This window comes from Tachyglossus aculeatus, chromosome 12 (genome assembly GCF_015852505.1).
Source record: "Tachyglossus aculeatus isolate mTacAcu1 chromosome 12, mTacAcu1.pri, whole genome shotgun sequence".
NCBI classification, from domain to species: domain Eukaryota; kingdom Metazoa; phylum Chordata; class Mammalia; order Monotremata; family Tachyglossidae; genus Tachyglossus; species Tachyglossus aculeatus.
In genome coordinates this window covers 4,548,051-4,568,127 of record NC_052077.1, presented here as the reverse complement: position 1 = coordinate 4,568,127, position 20,077 = coordinate 4,548,051, and the positions used below count along the sequence as shown (strand labels likewise).

General features: G+C 51.4%; 1 protein-coding gene across 1 annotated transcript in view; it reads right to left on the bottom strand.

The window, feature by feature from the left end:
- The window catches only part of HADH (hydroxyacyl-CoA dehydrogenase), a 33,513-nt gene extending 13,650 nt beyond the window's left edge, over positions 1–19,863 (bottom strand). The window contains exons 1-2 of the mRNA XM_038755146.1: positions 19,705–19,863; positions 586–714 (exon numbers count right to left, since the gene is read on the bottom strand). Of these exons, the coding sequence (XP_038611074.1) occupies positions 586–714; positions 19,705–19,863 (288 nt within the window). The remainder of the gene's footprint in view (positions 1–585; positions 715–19,704) is intronic.
- Between the last annotated feature and the right edge of the window lie 214 nt (positions 19,864–20,077).

Here is a 20,077-nt window from a genome sequence, read left to right as displayed (position 1 = left end):
CCTCATCTGTAAAATGGGGATTGACTGTGAGCCCCCTGTGGCACAACCTGATCACCTTGTAACTTCCCCAGCGCTTAGAACAGTGCTTTGCACATAGTAAGTGCTTAATAAATGCCATCATTATTATTATTATTATAACCCAAGCTCTCTGACACTCAGGCCCGTGCTCATTCAATAAGCCCAGGCTGCTGCTGTAATTTCCTGCCAGAACTAATGAGATGACAACTGTTGAGCACTTGAATGAGCAATGCATCCCTAGGAGCATTCCCTCTGTAGTTCTGGCTGCCGGAGCTCTCTCCTCCACAGACAAGAGGACAGATTTCTCGGCGACCAGTCCTTATGCCTTTTATACGTTTCCAAATTCCAATCTTTCCAGCCAACACTCAATTAAGACCTCTTCCTCCTTTAGCAATTACTTTCCCCACTTCCCAACCAAATACCGCCCCGGGTCCAGCCGCTTGATCTTACTGATATTCACTGAAGGAACCCAAGAAAACGAGGTTAATCAAAAGCACCCCACCTTCCTGCGTACAAAGCCCACGTCATTTGGAGCAACCTGATTAGTGCTGATCGATACCGAGTCACCTGAGGCTTGTCGGTGAATTTCTTCTTGGCCACTCTCCTAAGACTGTCCTCGATTCCTTTGTGGGACTTCTTGAGGATGTCTTCCGACTGATCCACCAGCACCACTGTGTGACCTGTCGAGGCGGCGACCTGGGAGAAAATGAGCCCCATCGGTCAAAGGAAAACCGTTGCAACAGGGATAAACAGTCACATTAAGTGGGTTTCCACGTGGGACACTCTTCCATAACCAATCGATCATCGATTAAGGGTCTTTATCGGTGCTTACTGCGTGCAGAGCATGCTGTTCTAAGCACTTGGGAAAGTACACTATAATAGAGTCGGTAGACGCGACCTTTACCCTCAGCGAGCTTACAGTCTTTCCTGCCAGGAGTCCCAGGAATCTTGGCTGCCCCTTCTCCCCACCCAGCCAGAGAGTCCCAGCAATCTCTCCCATCTCAGAGTCCCAGCAACCTCCCTATTCCTCACTCCTACCCGGGAGTCCCTGGAAACTTTCCCCTCTCACTGCCCAAGGTCTCCCCCCACCCACACCCCTACCACAGTCCCAGGGTCCTGCTCCTCTTCTCCCCATAACGTAGGATCCCAGGACCCTCTCCCTCCCTCTCTTCCGTTGCCCCAGGAGTCCAGACCTTCCCCCTGCCCCGAATCCCCAGCCCCTTCCTCAAGAAGACCCAAGTCCCCCCTGCACAGGAACCCAAAACACTACATTAACAGCAGGCAGCGTGATCATGTCATCTTCTGAAATGCATCATAATGGACTCTTTATTCATTCAATTCATTCAATCATATTTACTGAGCGCTTACTGTGTGCAGAGCACTGTACTAAGCGCTTGGGAAGTACAAGGTGGCAACATCTTTAGCTCACATATTCAAAGGCGGGCACTCACGGAGGCAATGGCACTGCCATCCCTCCTCAGATGATGCCTTTGGGGAGGTGAAGATCACCCATGCCTAGTTAATCTCTAACTGGATCACCTCTCCACCTTGCTAACCACGGTTTTGTTTTTTTTATGGTATCTGTTAAGTGCTTACTATGTGCCAGGCACTGCGCGAAGCGCTGGACAGATGCAAACTGATCAGGCTGGACACAGTCCCTGTCCAACAGAGGGCTCAGAGTCTTAATTCCCATTTTACCAATGAGGCAACTGAGGCCCAGAGAAGTGAAGCGACTAGCCCACAGTCATGCAGAAGACAAGTGGTGGGCCCGGGATGAGAACCCAGGTCCTTCTGACTCCCGGGCCCGGGCTCTAGCCACTAGGCCACACCGCTTCTCTGTCCAGTTCCTCATGAAAGGAGGCCCCAGTTTTCCGGTTTTACTGTTCCCTGGGGTGGGGGGGACTGCTCCCAAGCTGGCCGGAACCAGAATGTGAGCCTGCCTGGGGATTCGCCTTGGATCTGAATTGCTAAAACCGTATTTGACGCTGCTGCCTTGATTGTTCACGGCAGCTTTTTTCTACCGTTCTTTCATTCATTCATTCAGTCGCATTTATTGAGCGCTTACTTTGTGCAGAGCACTGTACTAAGCGCTTGGGAAGTACAAGTTGGCAACATATAGAGATGGTCCCTACCCAACAACGGGCTCACAGTCTAGAAGGGGATAATAATGATGGTATTTTCTAACTGTTATGTGCAAAGCACTGTTCTAAGTGCTGGGGGGGGGGGGTTACAAGGTGATCAAGTTGTCCCACTGGGGGCTCACAGTTTTAATCCCCATTTTACAGATGAGGTAACTGAGGCACAGGGAAGTTAAGTGACTTGCCCAGTCACACAGCTGACAGTTGGCAGAGCCTGGACTTGAACCCATGACCTCTGACTCCAAAGCCCTTGCTTTTTCCTCTGAGCCATGCTGCTTCTCTTTTCAAATAGCGTAGACCGTCTCCACGCGCCTAGGTCTTTACAGATGTTCAATAACGGTGGCATTTGTTATGCGCTTGCTATGTGCCGAGGCACTGTACGAAGCGCCGGAGTTAATTTTAATCAGGTCCCGCATGGGGCTCACGGTCTAAGTAGGAGGGAGAACAGGTATTGCATCCCCATTCTGCAGATGAGGGAACTGAGGGGAGTGAAGCAATTTGCCCAGGGTCACAGAGCAGACAAGTGGCTGAGCTGGGATTAGAACCCAGGTCCTCTGACTCCCGGGCCCAGGCTCGTTCCACTGGGCCACTCCATTTCTAGCTAAAATGTCATTTACTCATGGAATAAAAATGCAAAAGACCTCAAGTCACAGTAAATCCCATGCTAGCGAAAAAAAAAAAAAATCAGGGTCAAGACACGTAAGATTTACTCAGTCTTCAGAAACATAAAAACTCACAGCTATGCCTAGGAAGAAGGAGCATTTCAGCCTTAATGGTAGTTCTCCTCTCCACCTTGATTAAGCAAGTCTTAGAATGACAAAATGGAGCGTCCAGATGAAATGTTACCTCAACATCAAAGGCAACAACCCCAGTGCCTGGGGATGGTGTCTCATGTGATTCGAGCCGTCTCCACTTCTCTTCCTGACCCCTTCCGATCTGGTTTCCTCCCCATTTGCTCCACAGAAACCACCCTTAACGTCACAGTTGATCTCCTTCTTTCCAAATCCAACGGCCTCTGCTCCACCTTAATCCTCCTCGACCTCTCAGCTGCCTTTGACACCGTCGGCCCTCTCCTTCTCCTGGAAACTTTAACCAACGTCAACTTCACTCCTAGTTCCCTTCCTGTCTCTCTAGCTGCTCATTCTCAGTCTCTTTCACTGGTTCTTCCTCTGCCTCCCGCCTCCTAACTGTGAGAGGCCTTCAAGGCTCAGTTCTGGCTCCCCTTTTCTTCTCCATCTACAACCACTAATTTGCTCCCCTGGCCTCAACTACCACCTCTATGGGGATGATTCCCAAATCTACATCTCTGGCCCTTATCTCTCCCCTGCTCTTCACTCGAACATTTCTTATTGCCTTCAGAATATTGCCATTTGGATGTGCCGCTGATATTTCGAACTTAACATGTCCAAAAAACAATTCCTTATCTTCCCACCTAAGCCTCCATCCTCCCCTTGACTTTCTGGTCACTGCAGATGACACTGCCATCCTCTCTGTCTCATACTACCGTAATCTTAGGGTTATATCCTCCACTCATCTCTCTCATTCAATCTGTCACTAAATCCTGTAGGTCCCACCTTCACATCGCTAAAACCCACCCTTTCCTCTCCATCCAAACTGCTACCACTGCTATCACTCATCCTATCCCGCCTAGATTACTGCATCAGACTCCTTGCTGACCTCCCCGCCTCCTGGGAGGGGAGAGCGTGTCTTAGTGGAAAGAGGTTTGGGAGTCAGAGGTCATGGGTTCTAATCCTGGCTCCGCCACTTGGCTGCTGTGTGCCCTTGGGCAAGTCACAACTTCTCTGTGCCTCAGTTCCCTCATCTGTAAAATGGGGATTAAGATTGTGAGCCCCACGTGGGAAAACCTGATTACCTTGTATTTACCCCAGTGCTTAGAACAGTAAGTTAGTAACAGTAAGTGGCACATAGTAAGCGCTTCACAAATACTATCATCATCATCCTGTCTCTCCCCACTCTAATCCATACTTCATTCTGCTGCCTGGATGGTTTTTCTACAAAAACACGCAGTCCACGTTTCCCCCCTCCTCAAAAACCTCCAGTGGTTGCCCACCCACCTCAAACAGATAGTCCTCACCGTCGACTTTACAGCACTCAATCAATCACCTTGCCCCCTCCTACTTCACTTCGCTACTCTTCTACTGCCAGCCAGCCACTTTGCTCCTCTAATTCCTACCTACTCACCGTGCCCCGATCCCATCTATTTCACTGCCAACCTCTCTTCCATGTCCTGCCTCTGGCCTGGGGTGGGGATGGTGAATAAAGGGAGTAAATCCGGATGACACAGAAGGTGTCACAGAAGGTGGTCAGAGAAGGGCTTCTTGGAGACTTGCCTTCCATAAGACTTTAAAGGAGGGGAGAGTAATTATCTGTTGGATATGAAGAGGGAGGGCGATACAGGCCAGAGGCAGGACATGGGTGAGAGGTCATTAGAACAGTGCTTTTGCACATAGTAAGCGCTGAACAAATGCCATCATTAATTAATTAGAGGAGTGAAGTGTGCAAGCTGGGTTGTAGTAGCAGAGAAGGCAAGGTGAGGGGGAAGGTAATTGAGGGCTGACTGAGTCAAACATGGTCTCCGTCTCACATCAGGCTCACAGTCCAAGGAGTTGGGAGAACAGGTATTAAGTCGGCATTTTATGGATGAGGAAAAGAGGCACAGGGAGCTTGTCTGAATTCAGAGAACGGGAATATGGTGGATCCGGGATTAGAACCCAGGCCTTCCGACTCTCAGGCCCGTACCTGTTCAATGAGGCCAGGCTGCTTCCCGCTACAAGATGTTATCCCGTCTCCTCCTGATCCCTTCTTTGAGCTCTCAGCCTTTTCCTCCACTTGCTCTCTCAGAGAAAAGCCAAGATGGAAAGAAGCTCTGAAACTCCCTCTCTCAGCTGGCCTCCAGGCTCCCAGTTTGCTCCAAGATGAAAAGTCTGTCTGAATGGGACTGACTGTTCCGCAGCGTGGCTCAGTGGAAAGAGCCCGGGCTTTGGAGTCAGAGGTCATGGGTTCAAATCCAGGCTCCACCCCTTATCAGCTGTGTGACTTTGGGCAAGTCACTTAACTTCTCTGGGCCTCTGTTACCTCATCTGTAAAATGGGGATGAAGACTGTGAGCCCCCCGTGGGACAACCTGATCACCTTGTTAACCTCCCCAGTGCTTAGACCAGTGCTTTGCACATAGTAAGTGCTTAATAAATGCTATTATTATTATTTTCTGAACTTTATATGAAAGCATGAACGAAACTGAAGCCAATTTCTTTTTGTCTAACGGCATGCCCGTGCCCAGATCAACCTCTGGCTGGGAAGATGTTTCAATTTACTCAATCGATTGTGTTTACTGAGCTCTTTACTGTGTGCAGGGTTATTTTCTCATCCACACAAATGGCAGAGCCAGAAAGTTTCTCCCTCTCAAACTTGCGATAAATTCGGCTGTTCATTCCTTCATTCAATCGTATTTATTGAGCGCTTACTGTGTGCACAGCACTGTACTAAGCGCTTGGGAAGTACAAGTTGGCAACATATAGAGATGGTCCCTACCCAACAACGAGCTCACAGTCTAGAAGGGGGAGACAGACAACAAAACAAAACATGTGGTCAGGTGTCATCAGAATACACAGAGGTAAAGCTAGGTGCACATCATTGACAAAATAAATAGAATAGGAAATATGTACAAGTAAAATAGAGTAATAAATCTGTACAAACATATATACAGATGCTGTGGGGAGGGGAAGGGGGTAGGGTGGGGGGGGTGGGGAGGGGGAGAGGATAAAGAGGACAAAGAGGATAAAGAGAAGCAGCGTGGCTCAGTGGAAAGAGCACAGGCTTTGGAGTCAGAGGTCATGGGTTCGAATCCCGACTCCACCACATGTCTGCTGTGTGACCTTGGGTAAGTCACTTAACTTCTCTGAGCCTCAGTTACCTCATCTGTAAAATGGGAATTAAGACTGTGAGCCCCACGTGGGACAACTTGATCACCTTGTATTCCCCCTCAGCGCTTAGAACAGTGCTCTGCACATAGTAAGCGCTTAACAAATGCCATCATTATTATAAAGGGGGCTCAGTCTGGGAAGGCCTGATCGTGCGTGATCTCGGGGGGAAAAAACACGGGGCACCTTAACCTCTCTAGGAACTGTTCCAAGGGGCTCACGGATGAGGGGGGGAGTCACACCCAGCTGTTTCTCTCCCACCCGCCCCCCAACCTCCCACCCCCTGATTCCTTCTCATCCCCAAATCCTCCTCCTGCCTCTACTCGCTATCGAGGAACCAGAAGTGGGCTTTGGGTGAGATCTAGAGAAGCAGCATGGCTCAGTGGAAAGAACCCGGGCTTTGGAGTCAGAGGTCATGAGTTCAAATCCCGGCTCCACCACTTGTCAGCTGTGTGACTTTGGGCAAGTCACTTCACTTCTCTGAGCCTCAGTAACCTCATCTGTAAAATAAGAATTAAGACTGTGAGCCCCACGAGGGACAACCTGATCCCCTTGTAACCTCCCCAGCGCTTAGAACAGTGCTTTGCACATAGTAAGCGCTTAATAAATGCTATTATTATTATTATTATTATCTAGCTTTGGGGTTTAGTTTCATGGCTCCTTTCCCAAGTGCATAGTACAGTGCTCTGCACACAGTAAGCACTCAATTCCAGACTGATTGATTGATTACTGAATAAAAATGGCTTCTCTTCAAATCACCATTAGTGCGAACCATACTGGTTTGCCTTTTCTAAAAGGATTAAAAAGACATACCCACCAGAGTCAAGAAATACTAGCCTGGCAAGTTAACCTTACCTACTTGGCATATAAAGTGACACGAGCTAAGAACTTCACCTCCCCCTAAACCCCACAGAATTAGAGAGCTTCCTGTTGCCACAACGGCTACAATCTCATGAAACACACAGAGCAACTCTCAGGTTTTTGGTAATTTGTATGATTTTTTTTGTCAGTATGATAAAGCAGACCTCGGAGAAAAATGCTCTTTTCTGGAGGAGGCATTTCCCGAGAGTACGCTCTGCCTCTTGGGGAAACATACACTCACTTTTTTTCTAAATAGGAATTTTAACATTTAGGATACTTTATTATCCAAATCCGCCCTGAGAGGGGTGGAAAAATCCTACAGACTCTAAAGAGTCCTTAAAAAATCAAAAAAGAAAAAAAAAAGAAAAAAAAAAGAAAGGGACAGGTGAAAAGAATCCAAAAATGTTCCCAACCAAAGATGGCTGGGGGGGAGCAGTGTCTATAAGCCAGGCAGGGGAAGGGGCATCATGGCCACACTTGCGGCATCAGCTGTTGCTAAGATCAAAGTTCAGAAAAAGGAAAAGAAAATCCTAGAGCCTGGAGAGTCGAAGAAGACTGAGGAGTTGGGGAAAAGGGGTTTATAAAAGCCATGGGGAATCAGGTGAGGGCAGTGGAAAAGTCGTTGGGGGATGGGGGAGGAAAAGCCATTGGGAACCAGGGGAATGGGGGCACAAAAGTTGTTGGGAAACGGAAATGGGGGCGGAAAAGCTGTTGGGAACCGGGGGGAAAGGATACAGAAAAGCAGTTGGGAACCAGGGGAGTGGGCGGAAAAGAGGTTGGGAACTGGGGAAGGGAAAGGAATAGCCATTGCGAATAGGGGAGAAGGGGGAAGAAAAGCCATTGGGAACCAGGGGAAGGGGCGGCAAAGCAGTTGGGAACCAGGAGAGGGGGAGGAATAGCCATTGGAAAGCAGCGGGGAGGGGGCAGAAAAGCAGTGGGGAATAGGGAAGGGTCTAGGGCGGATGTAACTAACTTTCCTGCAGTGATTGGATCACCCCCGAGGGGTGGTGGGGCAAATCGATGTATTGTGGAGAGGCCAGGTACTGGTGTACCCCATCTATGGCTTCCAAAGGCAGCAGGCACCCCACTTCTCAGACTGAAATGGGGCTTCTTTAGAAAATCTGGCCGAGAAGCTTACCCACACTTAGTCACTTCTATCTAGAGATGATTATTTTTCCCTTATGAGCCCTGAAATATTAGGGTTTTCATCTTGGAAAACTTACTCCCTCTTGTGATCCATGTGTAATGTCAGATAATACACCAGAAAATGTTTTGACATCCAGGCACTATATTGTATCTCTATTTCTACCACGTTTTTGCTTCCAACTCTATTTCTTTGACCCATGCAGCCTCCCAACATGAAAAGGTCTGCCACCTGGGCTTTTTTTTTCCACCACATCCTCCAAAGTCATCAACAGTGTCATCTCTGAAAATGAAGGCTAGACAGATACAGAGTATACTGATGATCGAGGACTTGTTGACTTTAAAAGAGTCTTAATGCTAAATTGAAATGATTTTACAGGACGATTACAAGATGGCCAGAATTTCTGAAATTTGGATATTTTGCAGCCCTATAGCTAAAATGAGTATACTCGTTTCACATGCACAAAGAGAACCAAGAAAATTCATTCACTTGAAATGTCCTTACACTACGACAATTTATTACTATTGCTATTATTATTATTACTAGTAATAGTATTACTAGTAATAATAATAATAATGTGGCATTTGTTCAGCGCTGGAATAGCTTCTAATTGGGTTGAACCCTGTCCCTAATGGAGCTCACAGTCTAAATTGGAGGGAGAGCAGGTAAAAGAAGCAGGCGTGGCTCAGTAGAAAGCGCCCGGGTTTGGGAGTCAGAGGTCGTGGGTTCTAATCCTGACTCCACCACGTCTGCTGTGTGACCTTGGGCAAGTCACTTAACTTCTCTGTGCCTCAGTTACCTCATCTGTAACATAGGGATGAAGACTGTGAGCCCCACGTGGGATAACCTGATCACTGTGTATCCCCCAGCATTTAGAACAGTGCTTCGCACATAGTTAAGTGCTTAACAAATACTATCATTATTATTACTACTATTTTTAAGCCCCATTTTCCAGTGAGGAAACGGAAGCACAGAGAACTGACTTGCCCAAGATGATGCACAAAGCCAGATTTAGAACCCAGGTCCTCATTCCCAGGCCCAGGCTCTTCCATGCAGCTTTTATTACAGCTCTAAGTGTACTAAGTTTGAGGTACCGCTGTTGTGTTTCTTCTTTTACAGACCTCCTTGTTCCTCCTCAATCAATCGGGATTTGTTGGGCACTCCCTACATGTCAGGCACTGTTCTCAGCTCTGGGGTAGATACAAATTAATCAGGTTGGACACAGTCCACGTCTCACACGAGGGGATCACAGATGAGGTAACTGCAGCAGAGAGAAGCTAAATAAGCCCAAAGTCACACAGCAAACAAGTGGCAGAGCTTGGACTAGAACCCGGGTCCTTCCAACTCCCAGGCCCGTGCTGTATCCACTAGGCCACACTGCTCCTCTGAGCACTTAATGAGTGCAGAGCACTGCATCAGGCGTTTAGGAGGCTTCGACACAGCAATGTGACGGACACATTCCCTGCCCACAGTGAGTCCACAGCCATCTCTAAAAACCCAGCCAACTCAAGAAAGACCTCTCTGGCTTTAGAAGACGAGAGCCCTCAGGAAACCGTGCCCGGTTCCATAAATTTCTCCTGGCCGGGCCCCTTCATCATCATCATCATCATCAATCGTATTTATTGAGCACTTACTACGTGCAGAGCACTGTACTAAGTGCTTGGGAAGTACAAATTGGCAACATTTAGAGACAGTCCCTACCCAACAGTGGGCTCACAGTCTAAAAGGGGAAGACAGTCAGCTGGCAGAGAAGCCCCGGCGTTTGCAGCTCACACACGGAGTGGACGGCATCTCAGAGAGACTCCCCGTTTCCCCAAGCCCTGCTTCCCCAGGCGACGGCAGACAGGATGACCTTGCGGAGAGGAGGAGGAGGCCAGGGAACCAAGTTCTATTTCCAGTTTACCCGCTACCCTAAGAGATATTTTTAGACGAGGGCGATTCTGCGGTGGTAGCAGAGACTTTCTCGATGCTGTGCTCCGTCCAAAGGCCCTAAGCGCTCCGGTCTGTGGACGTGGTAAAAACCCCAGCAATCTGGTGAAGCTCCCCTTCTGTCCAGAGCGTAGTCCGATGCTCTGCATTTAGCACGTGATAAACACCACTGACTGACTGCACGCCAACTACTAGTGACCGATGTCTGGTTTCTCTGCCCCTTTCCTGCAGTGCCAACCACTTGACCTTTCCCGTTTCCTTTGGGCTCGTCGCCCGGAAAAGTTGGGAATCAGCGGTAGCGCATCGGGTGGCCGGTCGGGGAGTTGATGCCCACGGTACCGCGTCAGGCTGGGTGACCTGGGTCCTGGGCGTACCTCGTTTTGGAAAAGTCTTTCGCCCTCAGCAGGTGGACTTTGGCCGCCAGTTCCTAGCATCTGGTCTACTCAGATCCACCCTGGGGCTGCCCCTGCCGGTCCGATAATGATGATGATGATTAATAAGAATACTGGCATTTAAGCACTTAGTGGGAGCCAAGCACCATTCTAAGCACTGGGGTAGATAGGCGGTGATCAAGTCAAACACGGTCCCTCTCCCAAGTGGGGCTCACAGTCTTCACACCCATTTTCCAGACGAGGTAACTGAGGCCCAGAGAACTGAATTGACTTGTCCAAAGTCACTTTAAAGCATTAATCACCTCGCTGCTCTCCTTCTACAACCCAGTTCCCACGCTTCACTCCTGATCTTGTCTATCTCGCCGCCTTCTTGCTCACACCCTGGCATGCTCTACCTCCTCATATCCAACTGAAAATTTACTCTCCCCACCTTGCAAAGCCTTACTGAAGGCACATCTTCTCCAAGAAGCCTTTCTTGACTAAGTCCTCCTTTCCTTTTCTTCAACTCCCTCCTGTAGCCCTGACATGCTCCCTTTATTCATCCCTCCTCCCAGGCCCACAGCACTTATGTACATATCAGTCGTTCATTTTATACTGGTGTCTGTCTCCCCTGCTAGACCGTAAGTTCGTTGTGGGCAGGGAATGTATCTGTTGCATTGTACCCTCCCAAGGGCTTAGTACAGTGCTCTGCACACAGTAAGCACTCAATAAATATGATTGACTAACTGAATGCCAAGGTCACCCTGCAGACAAGTGGGGGTGGTGGGATCAGAACCCAGGTCCTTCTGCCTCCTAAGCCCGGGTTCAACCCACTAGGCCGCGCTGCTTCTCTAGATGAATAATAATAATGATGATGGTATTTGTTAAGCGCTTACTATGTGCCAAGCACTGTCCTAAGCACTGAACAGACCGCACGCTTTTTCATCAGGGCTGTTCCTTCTTCCTTGGAGGTGGTTCTCGCTCTCGGTGGAGGACAGATGGGGTGAGGTGGCCTACCCCTGTCCTGGGGACAGCCTGGTCTGTGAGGAAGACCGCTCTGCTCTCCCTACCAGTCATGGCGTGATGCCCGCCCCTGGGCACGGGGGGTCGACGACGACGACCAGACCGAAGACTGGGAACGAACCCCCCTCACCACTGCCACCAAAGCAATGCCAGCCTGTGTAAGATCTGCTGGCCACCTTTCACCTTTCCCAGCTGCCCATTTAAGAGGGGCACTGCTGCCCATCTCGCATCCACGTCCTCTCCCTCACCCTTCATAAACGGTAGACCCCCACTCTCTTCACCTTCAACACCCTCTAAAATCACATCTCCTCCCCAAGGGCTATCCGAGACGAAGACCTCAGCTCCCCTGTTCATCAATCAATCAATCAATCAATCGTATTTATTGAGTGCTTACTGTGTGCAGAGCACTGCACTAAGCGCTTGGGAAGTACAAGTTGGCAACATATAGAGACGGTCCCTACCCAACAGTGGGCACACAGTCTAGAAGGGGGAGACAGAGGACAAAACAAAACATATTAACAAAATAGAATAGAATAGATATGTACAAGTAAAATAAATAGAGTAATAAATACGTACAAACATATATACATATATACAGGTGCTGTGGGGAAGGAAAGGAGGTAAGGCGGGGGGATGGAGAGGGGAAGGAGGGGGAGAGGAAAGAGGGGGCTCAGTTCATGTATATATATGTCATTTATGACAGAGAGAATAGGCTCCCCTGTTCCCTCTCCCTTCTGCATCACCTTCACACTTGTTCTGCACCCTTTAAACATGTGATAATCGCCCCATCTTCCCCACCCCTAGCACTTGCATACACAGCCATAACTTCTTTTAATGTCCGTCTAGACCATAAGCTCCTTAGGGGCAGGGAACACATCTTCCCACTCTGTTGTCCCGTACTCTCTCAAGCGCTTAGGACAGTGTTCAACGCACGATACGTGCTCGATAAATACCAATGATTAATTGCTTCAAGGGTCACAAGAGGCGTGCGGCCGTGTTTTTACAGACTAAGTATTTCAGCGGGTAAGAGACTCTCCGTCAGAGGCGTTCACGCTCCCGGACCCAATCTCCCCCTCCCGCAGCTCCCTCCTCACAGGCCCGCTCGCTTGGAAGGCTTCGCAACCTTTTCCTTAAATCGTCTCCGCTTCTCCGGTCCTGCCAATGCCAGACGGCTGGAGATGGGCCAGCACCGGCTCCGCTGCCGCCCTAGGTCTCAGCGACCCCGGGTTTATAATTATCTCGTGTTATGTTGTACCTTGAACCCCGCTGCCGTATTTACTGACTTCAATGACCGCGAAGATGCTTGCTTTTCTGGCTTTCTGCAGGACTGTGCGCAGCCCGGGACAAAAACGGGGGCAGGCGGCTACGGTCGGTGCCTATGGGGTAGAGCGTGGGCCTGGGACTCAGAAGGACCTGGGTTCCAATCCCGGCTCCGCCACTTGTCAGCTGTGTGACACTGGACCAGTCATTTCACTTCTCTGGGCCTCAGTTACCTCATCTGTAAACTGCGGATTAAGACAGCGAGCCCCATTTGGGACAGGGACTGTCTGCAACCCGATTTGCTTGTATCCACTCCGGCGCTTAGTACAGAGCCTGGCACAGAGTAAGCGCTTAATACCACTATTATCACTATCCTTATTTGGGGGGAGGGGGTCATCAGGAGTCAGTCGATTTATTGAGCGCTTACTGTGTGCAGAGCACTGTACTACGCACTCGAGAAAGTACTACATAACGGCATAAGAGACACATTCAAGGCTCGCAATGAGCTTAGTCTAGAAGAGGAGGCAGACGTTTATGAAAAGCAGTGTGGCTCAGTGGAATGAGCATGTGCTTTGGAGTCAGAGGTCATGGGTTCGAAACCCGGCTCCGCCACGTCTACTGTGTGACCTTGGGCAAGTCACTTAACTTCTCTGAGCCTCAGTTACCTCATCCATAAAATGGAGATTAAGACTGTGAGCCCCACGTGGGACAACCTGATCACCTGGACCCCTCCAGCGCTTAGCACGGTGCTTTGCACATAGAAAGTGCTTAACAAATGTCATTATTATTATTACTATTATTAATAATAGAAATAAATAAATTACAGATATGTACATAGCGGGGCTGGGAATGGGGATGAATAAAGGGGGTAAGACAGGGCGACGCAGAAGGGAGTGGGAAAACAGGAAAGGACGGCTTGGTTGGGGAAGGAGGAGCCGAGCTGAGATCTTCTCCATTCCTCTGCCAGCGCTACATTAAAGAAGTAGTTGAGATCATTCATTCAGTTGTATTTATTGAGCGCTTACTGTGTGCAGAGCATTGTACTAAGCGCTTGGGAAGTCCATGCTGGCAACATATGGAGATCCCAGTGGCACCATGGGATCATCATCTTCTACCCAGAGGACAATCCTGCTACCACGACTCGTTATGCGGAGGGGACACGTCTGCTACTTCTGTTGTCTCGTACCTTCCCAAGCGCTCAGTACGGTTCTCTGCCCGGAGTGAGCACTCGATAAATACCATTGATTGATTGAGACAAGCCCCCAAATCACGGTACCTCAACGTGAATCCCAGTGGTTGGATTCTGATTCTTGGGAAGCTGCGTGGCCTGGTGGAAAGAGCGTGGGTCCGCGACTCAGAGGACCTGGGTTCTGATCCCTGTTCTGTCACTTGTCTGGGTGACCTTGGGCAAGTCACTTCACCTCTGGGCGTCAGTTCCTTCCTAAGTAAAATAAGGATTTGATACCTTTTCTCCCTCCCAGACTGTGCGCCCCATGTGGGACTGAGACTGTGTCGACCTGATGATCTAGAATTTACCCCAGCATTTAGTACAGTGCTTGATAGAGTAAGAGCTTAATAAATACCACAATTATCACTATTATTATTATTCTTTCCTTCTAGCACAGTGCGGCCTAGAGAAAAGAGACTGGGAGTCTGAAGACAAGGGTTCTAAACCCAGATCCCCCGCTTACCTGCTCCATTTTTTTTTACAATGGCATTTATTAAGCGCTTACTATGTGCAGAGCACTGTTCTAAGCACTGGGGAATTTACAAAGTGATCAGGTTGTCCCACGTGGGGCTCACAGTCTTCATCCCCATTTTACAGATGAGGGAACTGAGGCCCAGAGAAGTTAAGTGACTTGCCCAAAGTCACACAGCTGACGAGTGGTGGAGCCGGGATTTGAACCCATGACTTCTGACTCCAAAGCCCGTGCTTTTTCCACTGAGCCACGCAGCTTCTCTGAGCCACGCTGCTTCTCTATGACCTGAACTTCTCTGTGCCTCAGTTTCCTCAAGTGTAAAATAGGAATTCAGTCTTCCGTCAGACTGTGAGCCCCACGTAGGACAGGGCCGTGTCCAACCTGACTGAATCGTATCTATCCTGGCACTTAATACGTTGCTGGGCACGAAGAGCTTCAAACAATAATACAGTTCTTACTGCTGCCTCAGGGGCATTGCGATAGGCTGGCGGATAATAACAAATGGCACAAAATGCTAAATCTGTGAGAATACGGAGGATGCTCTTCCATCCTTGAGGAACCATTTTAAAGTTCTTCCCATTCTGTGACCCTCTGCTTTCTATCAAACTCGGCTAAATCAGACTTCAGGATCTAATTAAAGTGAACGTATCCCGTATTTTCAACAGAAATCCATCAAATCGATGGTATGTGAGTGCTTACTTTGCGCAGAGCACTGTAAGCCTTCGGGAGAGCCCAAAAGTCCAACGGAAAAAGACACGATCCCTGCCCTGAAGGAACTTACAGTCTAGCTGGGGAGACCGACATTAAAATGAACTTCCAGTGGGAGAAGCATTCAACTATAAATGATGATTCTGGTACTTGTTAAGCGGCAACTGTGTGCCAGACACTGTACTAAGCACTACAATACCACTGATCGCCGTACATGAGTGGTGGTAATGTTTTGTACATGCGAGTGGAGCAGTTGGGTGGGGGAAAAAATAGGATGGAGGGATGAGAGACTAATTAGGGTAGAAAAAGTTTCCTGGAGATGAAATTTTTGCAGGGCTTTGAAGACAGGGAGAGCAGTGGTCTGCCAGATGGTAAGTGGGGAGGAAGTTCCAGGGAGGAGGGAAGGAGTGAGGCATGGTGGATAGGCTGGTACCATTATTATTATTAATATCATTATCATTATCACCACTACCCCTACCACTAATAGTGTTATTGGTTAAGAGTATACTACGTGTCAAGCCCTGGTGTATCAATCAATCGTATTTATTGAGCGCTTACTGTGTGCAGGGCCCTGTACAAGGTGCTTGAGAGAAGACGACCCAATAACATACCAGACACAACACGTTTACAGTCTAGCGTTTCCCTGCCCACAACAAGTTTACAGTCCAGAGGACGAGCTTCCAGACAAGAGGACAGAGACGATAAAATCAGATCAGAGCCGCCTTCCCAAAAGGGGGCTCACGGCCTCGGGGAACTACTAACTCTCATTTTACAGACGAGGAATCTGAGGCCCAGAGAAGGTAAGGGAAGGCCCAAGATTGCACAGCTGGCCCAGGTTTAGGGCCCAGGCCTACTGACGCCCAATCCTGTGCTGTTTGTACTACATCATCCGGCTTCAAGGAGCAGCAGCACGAAGTAAGCACTTATCCTGGCCCAGCCTGACTACCATATCAGCCTCCTCGCTGACTCCCGGCCTCCTGTCTCTCCCCATTCCAAGCCATACTCCACTCTGCTGCCCGAATCATTTTCCTTCAAAAACATTCAGACTTTTCCCACTCCTCAAAAACCTCCAGTGATTGCCCCTCCACGTCCGCATCAAACAAAACCTCCTCACCATCGACTTTAAAGCACAATCACCTTGTCCCCTCCTACGTCACCTCGCTACTCCAACCCATCCAGCACACTTCGCTCCTCTAGCGCTAACCTTCTCACCGAGGCTCCGTCTCGTCTATCTTGCCGCCGGCCTCTCACCCACAGCCTACCTCTGGCCTCCCTCTTTTGCTTCCTCATCTGCACCACGGACATAACAATTATCAATACGGTACTTATTAAGAACTTGTTTATGTGCCAAGCACTGTAGTAAGCGCTGGGGTAGATACAAGATCGTCAGGTTGGACCCAGCTCCTGTCCCACGTGGGGCTCCCAGTTTAAGTAGGAGGCAGAAGGATTCAACCCCCGTTCTACAGATGGGGAAACTGAGACAGGGAGCAAATAAGTGACTTGTCCAGGGTTGGAGCAGACGAGTGGCAGGGCTGGGAGAAGAACTCAGGGCCTCTGACTCTCAAGCCTGCGTGCCCTCCACTAAACCAGGCTGCTTCTCAGTGCTTACTGGAGCCTGTATGAAGCATTCGAAGACCAAAGAAGGCCTTAACCTTCAGCTCATCGCTCCAAAAAAACACTTCACCCCTGACTCCTTTTTTGAGACTTTCAGGAAAGCAACTCCCCAGTCAAAGGGTTATGACCGGGCTCGTCCATCACTTTGTCGGTCTCCCTCATCAAGCCAGGGATGAACAGACGATTTTCCAAGTCAGAAGAGTGTACTGATCCAAGAAGGAAAACAACTTAACTCCCTTTAAATATTAACTCACCGAGAAATACTTAAATACCCTGGAAACACTACACTCTCGGGGTTGAGCAAAATGACGCCTCCGTTTTCATTAATCTGCGGACAAGGAGTCGCTTAATTTTTCTATCCAGAGTTCACTGGAGCGTGGCAGAAGAGCAGCAAAGAACACATGTTACCACAATGCTCAAGTGACCATTTTGCTTTGGCTACATGCAGGAGGGTGTGTACAACACACACACACACACCACTAACAAATGCATCTCCCCTTGCCCAGGAACTCCAACCCTCTTTCACCTACAGGACAGGGTGGCATGGATCCAATGAAGTCCAGGAGTGAAACAGACACCCTCTGGAAATCTGTCCCGGGAGGAACTAAATGACCTTCCTTATTGGTGACCTTGACTACACTCTACTACAAAATGGAGATGTCGTACTCTCCCGAGGGTTCGGTACAGTGTTTGGCACAAGGTGCCGGGCAAATACCGCCGACTGTGATTGTCCACAAAGGTGCCAAGGGTGGAGAGCGGACTAGTGGAAAGAGTGCGGGCCGGCGCACCGGAGGGCCTGGGTTCTAATCCAGCCTGCCAGCTGCCTGCTGTGTGACTCTGGGCAGGTCACTTCACTTCTCTGTGCCCGTTTGCCCACCAGTAAAATGGAGCTTAGATTCAACTCCCTCCTGGGTGGGCTTTGGGGACTGTGTCCAGCCTGTCTTGTATCTACCCTTGGGGGAGTGGTGGTGGGGACTTGAAACAGTGGGTGGTCCCCAGTAGATGACCGTTGAATAAACACTGAGAAGCAGCCGTGGCCTAGTGGCAAGTCAGAGGACCTGGGTTCTAATCCTGACTCTGCCGCTTGTCTGCTGCGGGACCTTGGAAAGTCACTTCACTGGGCCTCGGTTCCCCTCAGCTGGAAAATGGGGATTAAGAGTGTGAGCCCCGTGTGGGACAACCTGAGAGCCTTGTATCTACTCCAGTGCTTAGAACAGTGCTTGGCACAAAGTGCGTAACAAATACCATAATGTGCATACAGCTATAGTTCCATTTATTCTAATGGTTTTGACACCTGTCTATGTGTTTTGTTGTTTGTCTCCCCCTTCTAGACCGTGAGCCCATTGTTGCCGACTTGTACTTCCCAAGCGCTTAGTACACTGTTCAGCACACAGTAAGCACTCAATAAATACGACTGAATGAATAATAATAATAATTATTATTATTATTACTCTAAAAGGGGGGAGAAAGTGGGAAAGGGGTGGGGCAGCACTGGGGGGAGGAGGGAAGGAAACAGCCCTGGGGTGGTGGGGACAGCCAGAAGGAGGTGGACAGCCCTGTGGGGGAGAGGGACAGCCCTGGGGAAGGGGAGGGGGAAGCCCTGGGGGGAAAGGGGGCAACCCTGGAGGAGGAGAGGGGGCAACCCTGAAAAAGGGGAGAGGGCAACGGGGGGGGGGGGGGGGGGAGACAGCCCTGGGGGGAGAGGGCAGCCCTGGGAGAAGAGGGGACAGCCCTGGGGGGGCAAGGGGACAGCCCTAGGGAGGGGGAGAGGGCAGCCCTGGTGGGGGAGAGAGCAGCCCTGGGGGGAGGGAGGGGGCAGCCCTGGGGGGAGAGAGCAGCCCCTTCTAGACTGTGAGCCCGCTACTGGGTAGGGACCGTCTCTATATGTTGCCAACTTAGACTTCCCAACCGTTCTGCACACAGTAAGCGCTCATTAAATACGATTGAATGAATGAATGAAAGGGGTGGGGCAGCCCTGGGGGGTGGCCGGGGGGGGGGGGGGGGGGGGGGGGGGGTGGGCAGCCCTGGCGGGGGAGAGAGCGGCCCTGGGGGGGACAAGGGGCAGCCCGGGGGGGGGCGGCGGTGGGGGGAGGACAGCCCTAGGGGGAAAGTCTTTTAGACTGTGAGCCCACTGTTGGGTAGGGACTGTCTCTATGTGTTGCCAATTTGTACTTCCCAAGCGCTTAGTACAGTGCTCTGCACATAGTAAGTGCTCAATAAATACGATTGATGATGATGATGAAAGGGGCAACCCTGGAGAAGGGGAGGGGGCAGCCCTCGGAGGGAGAGAGGGGGCGGGACTGGGGGGGAGAGAAGGGGTGGGCCTGGGGGGGGGGAGAGGGGGCGGGACTTGGGGGGGAGAGGGGGCGGCCCTGGAGAAGGGGAAGCCCTGGGGGGAGGAAAGGGGGCAGCCCTGGGGGGGGGGGGAAGGGGGCGGGCCTGGGGGGGAAAGGGGCTGGGCCTGGGGGAGGGGGGGAAGGGGGCAGCCCTGGGGGGGGAGGGGGGGCCTGGGGGGGACAGGGGGCGGCCCTGGGGGGGACAGGGCAGCCCTGGGAAGGGGAGGGGGCAGCTCTGGGGGGGAAAGGGGGTAGCCCTGGGGGGGGAGAGAGCAGCCCTGGGGAAAAGGGGGAAAGGGGGTAGCTCGGGGGGGGGGGGGGAGCAGCCCTAGGGGGAAAGGGGGGGCAACCCTGGAGAAGGGGAGAGGGCGGTCCAGGGGGGGGGAGAGGGGGCGGGCCTGGGGGGGACAGGGCAGCCCTGGGGGGGGGGAAGGGGGCAGCCCTGGGGGCGGAGAGAGCAGCCCTGGGGAAAAGGGGGAAAGGGGGCAGCTCGGGGGGGGGGGGGAGGGGGCAGCCCTGGGAGGAAAGGGACAGCCCTAGGGGGAAAGGAAGGGGGGGGCAACCCTGGAGAAGGGGAGGGGGCGGCCCCGGGGGGGGGGGAGGGTGCTGCGGGTGCGGGGGGTTTTGGGGGTGAGCCCGCAGGGGGCGCGGGGGCCCCTGACCTGCGCGATGCCCGCGCCCATGAGGCCGCCGCCGATCACCGTCACGTGCTTGATGAGCAGCTTCTTGGCGGACGAGGAGGCGGCGGCGGAGGAAGAGGCGGAGGCGGAGGCGGCGGCGGCGGCCATGGAGCGCGCCAACGGCCGGCCCGCGGACGCCATGGCCCCGGACCCCGGGCGGCTGGGCGACTGGGCGGCTGGGGGGGGGGGGGGGGCGGGGACGGCGCAGGCGCACATCGACGGCCCGGCGGCGGGGGGCGGGGGGCGGGGCGGGCGGGGCCGGAGCCCATTGGGCGGCCGCTCGCGCCCCGAGCCCCCATTGGCCGCCCGCCCCCGCCCGTCGCCCCGACAACGGGCTCCGCCCCCCCTCCCCGGC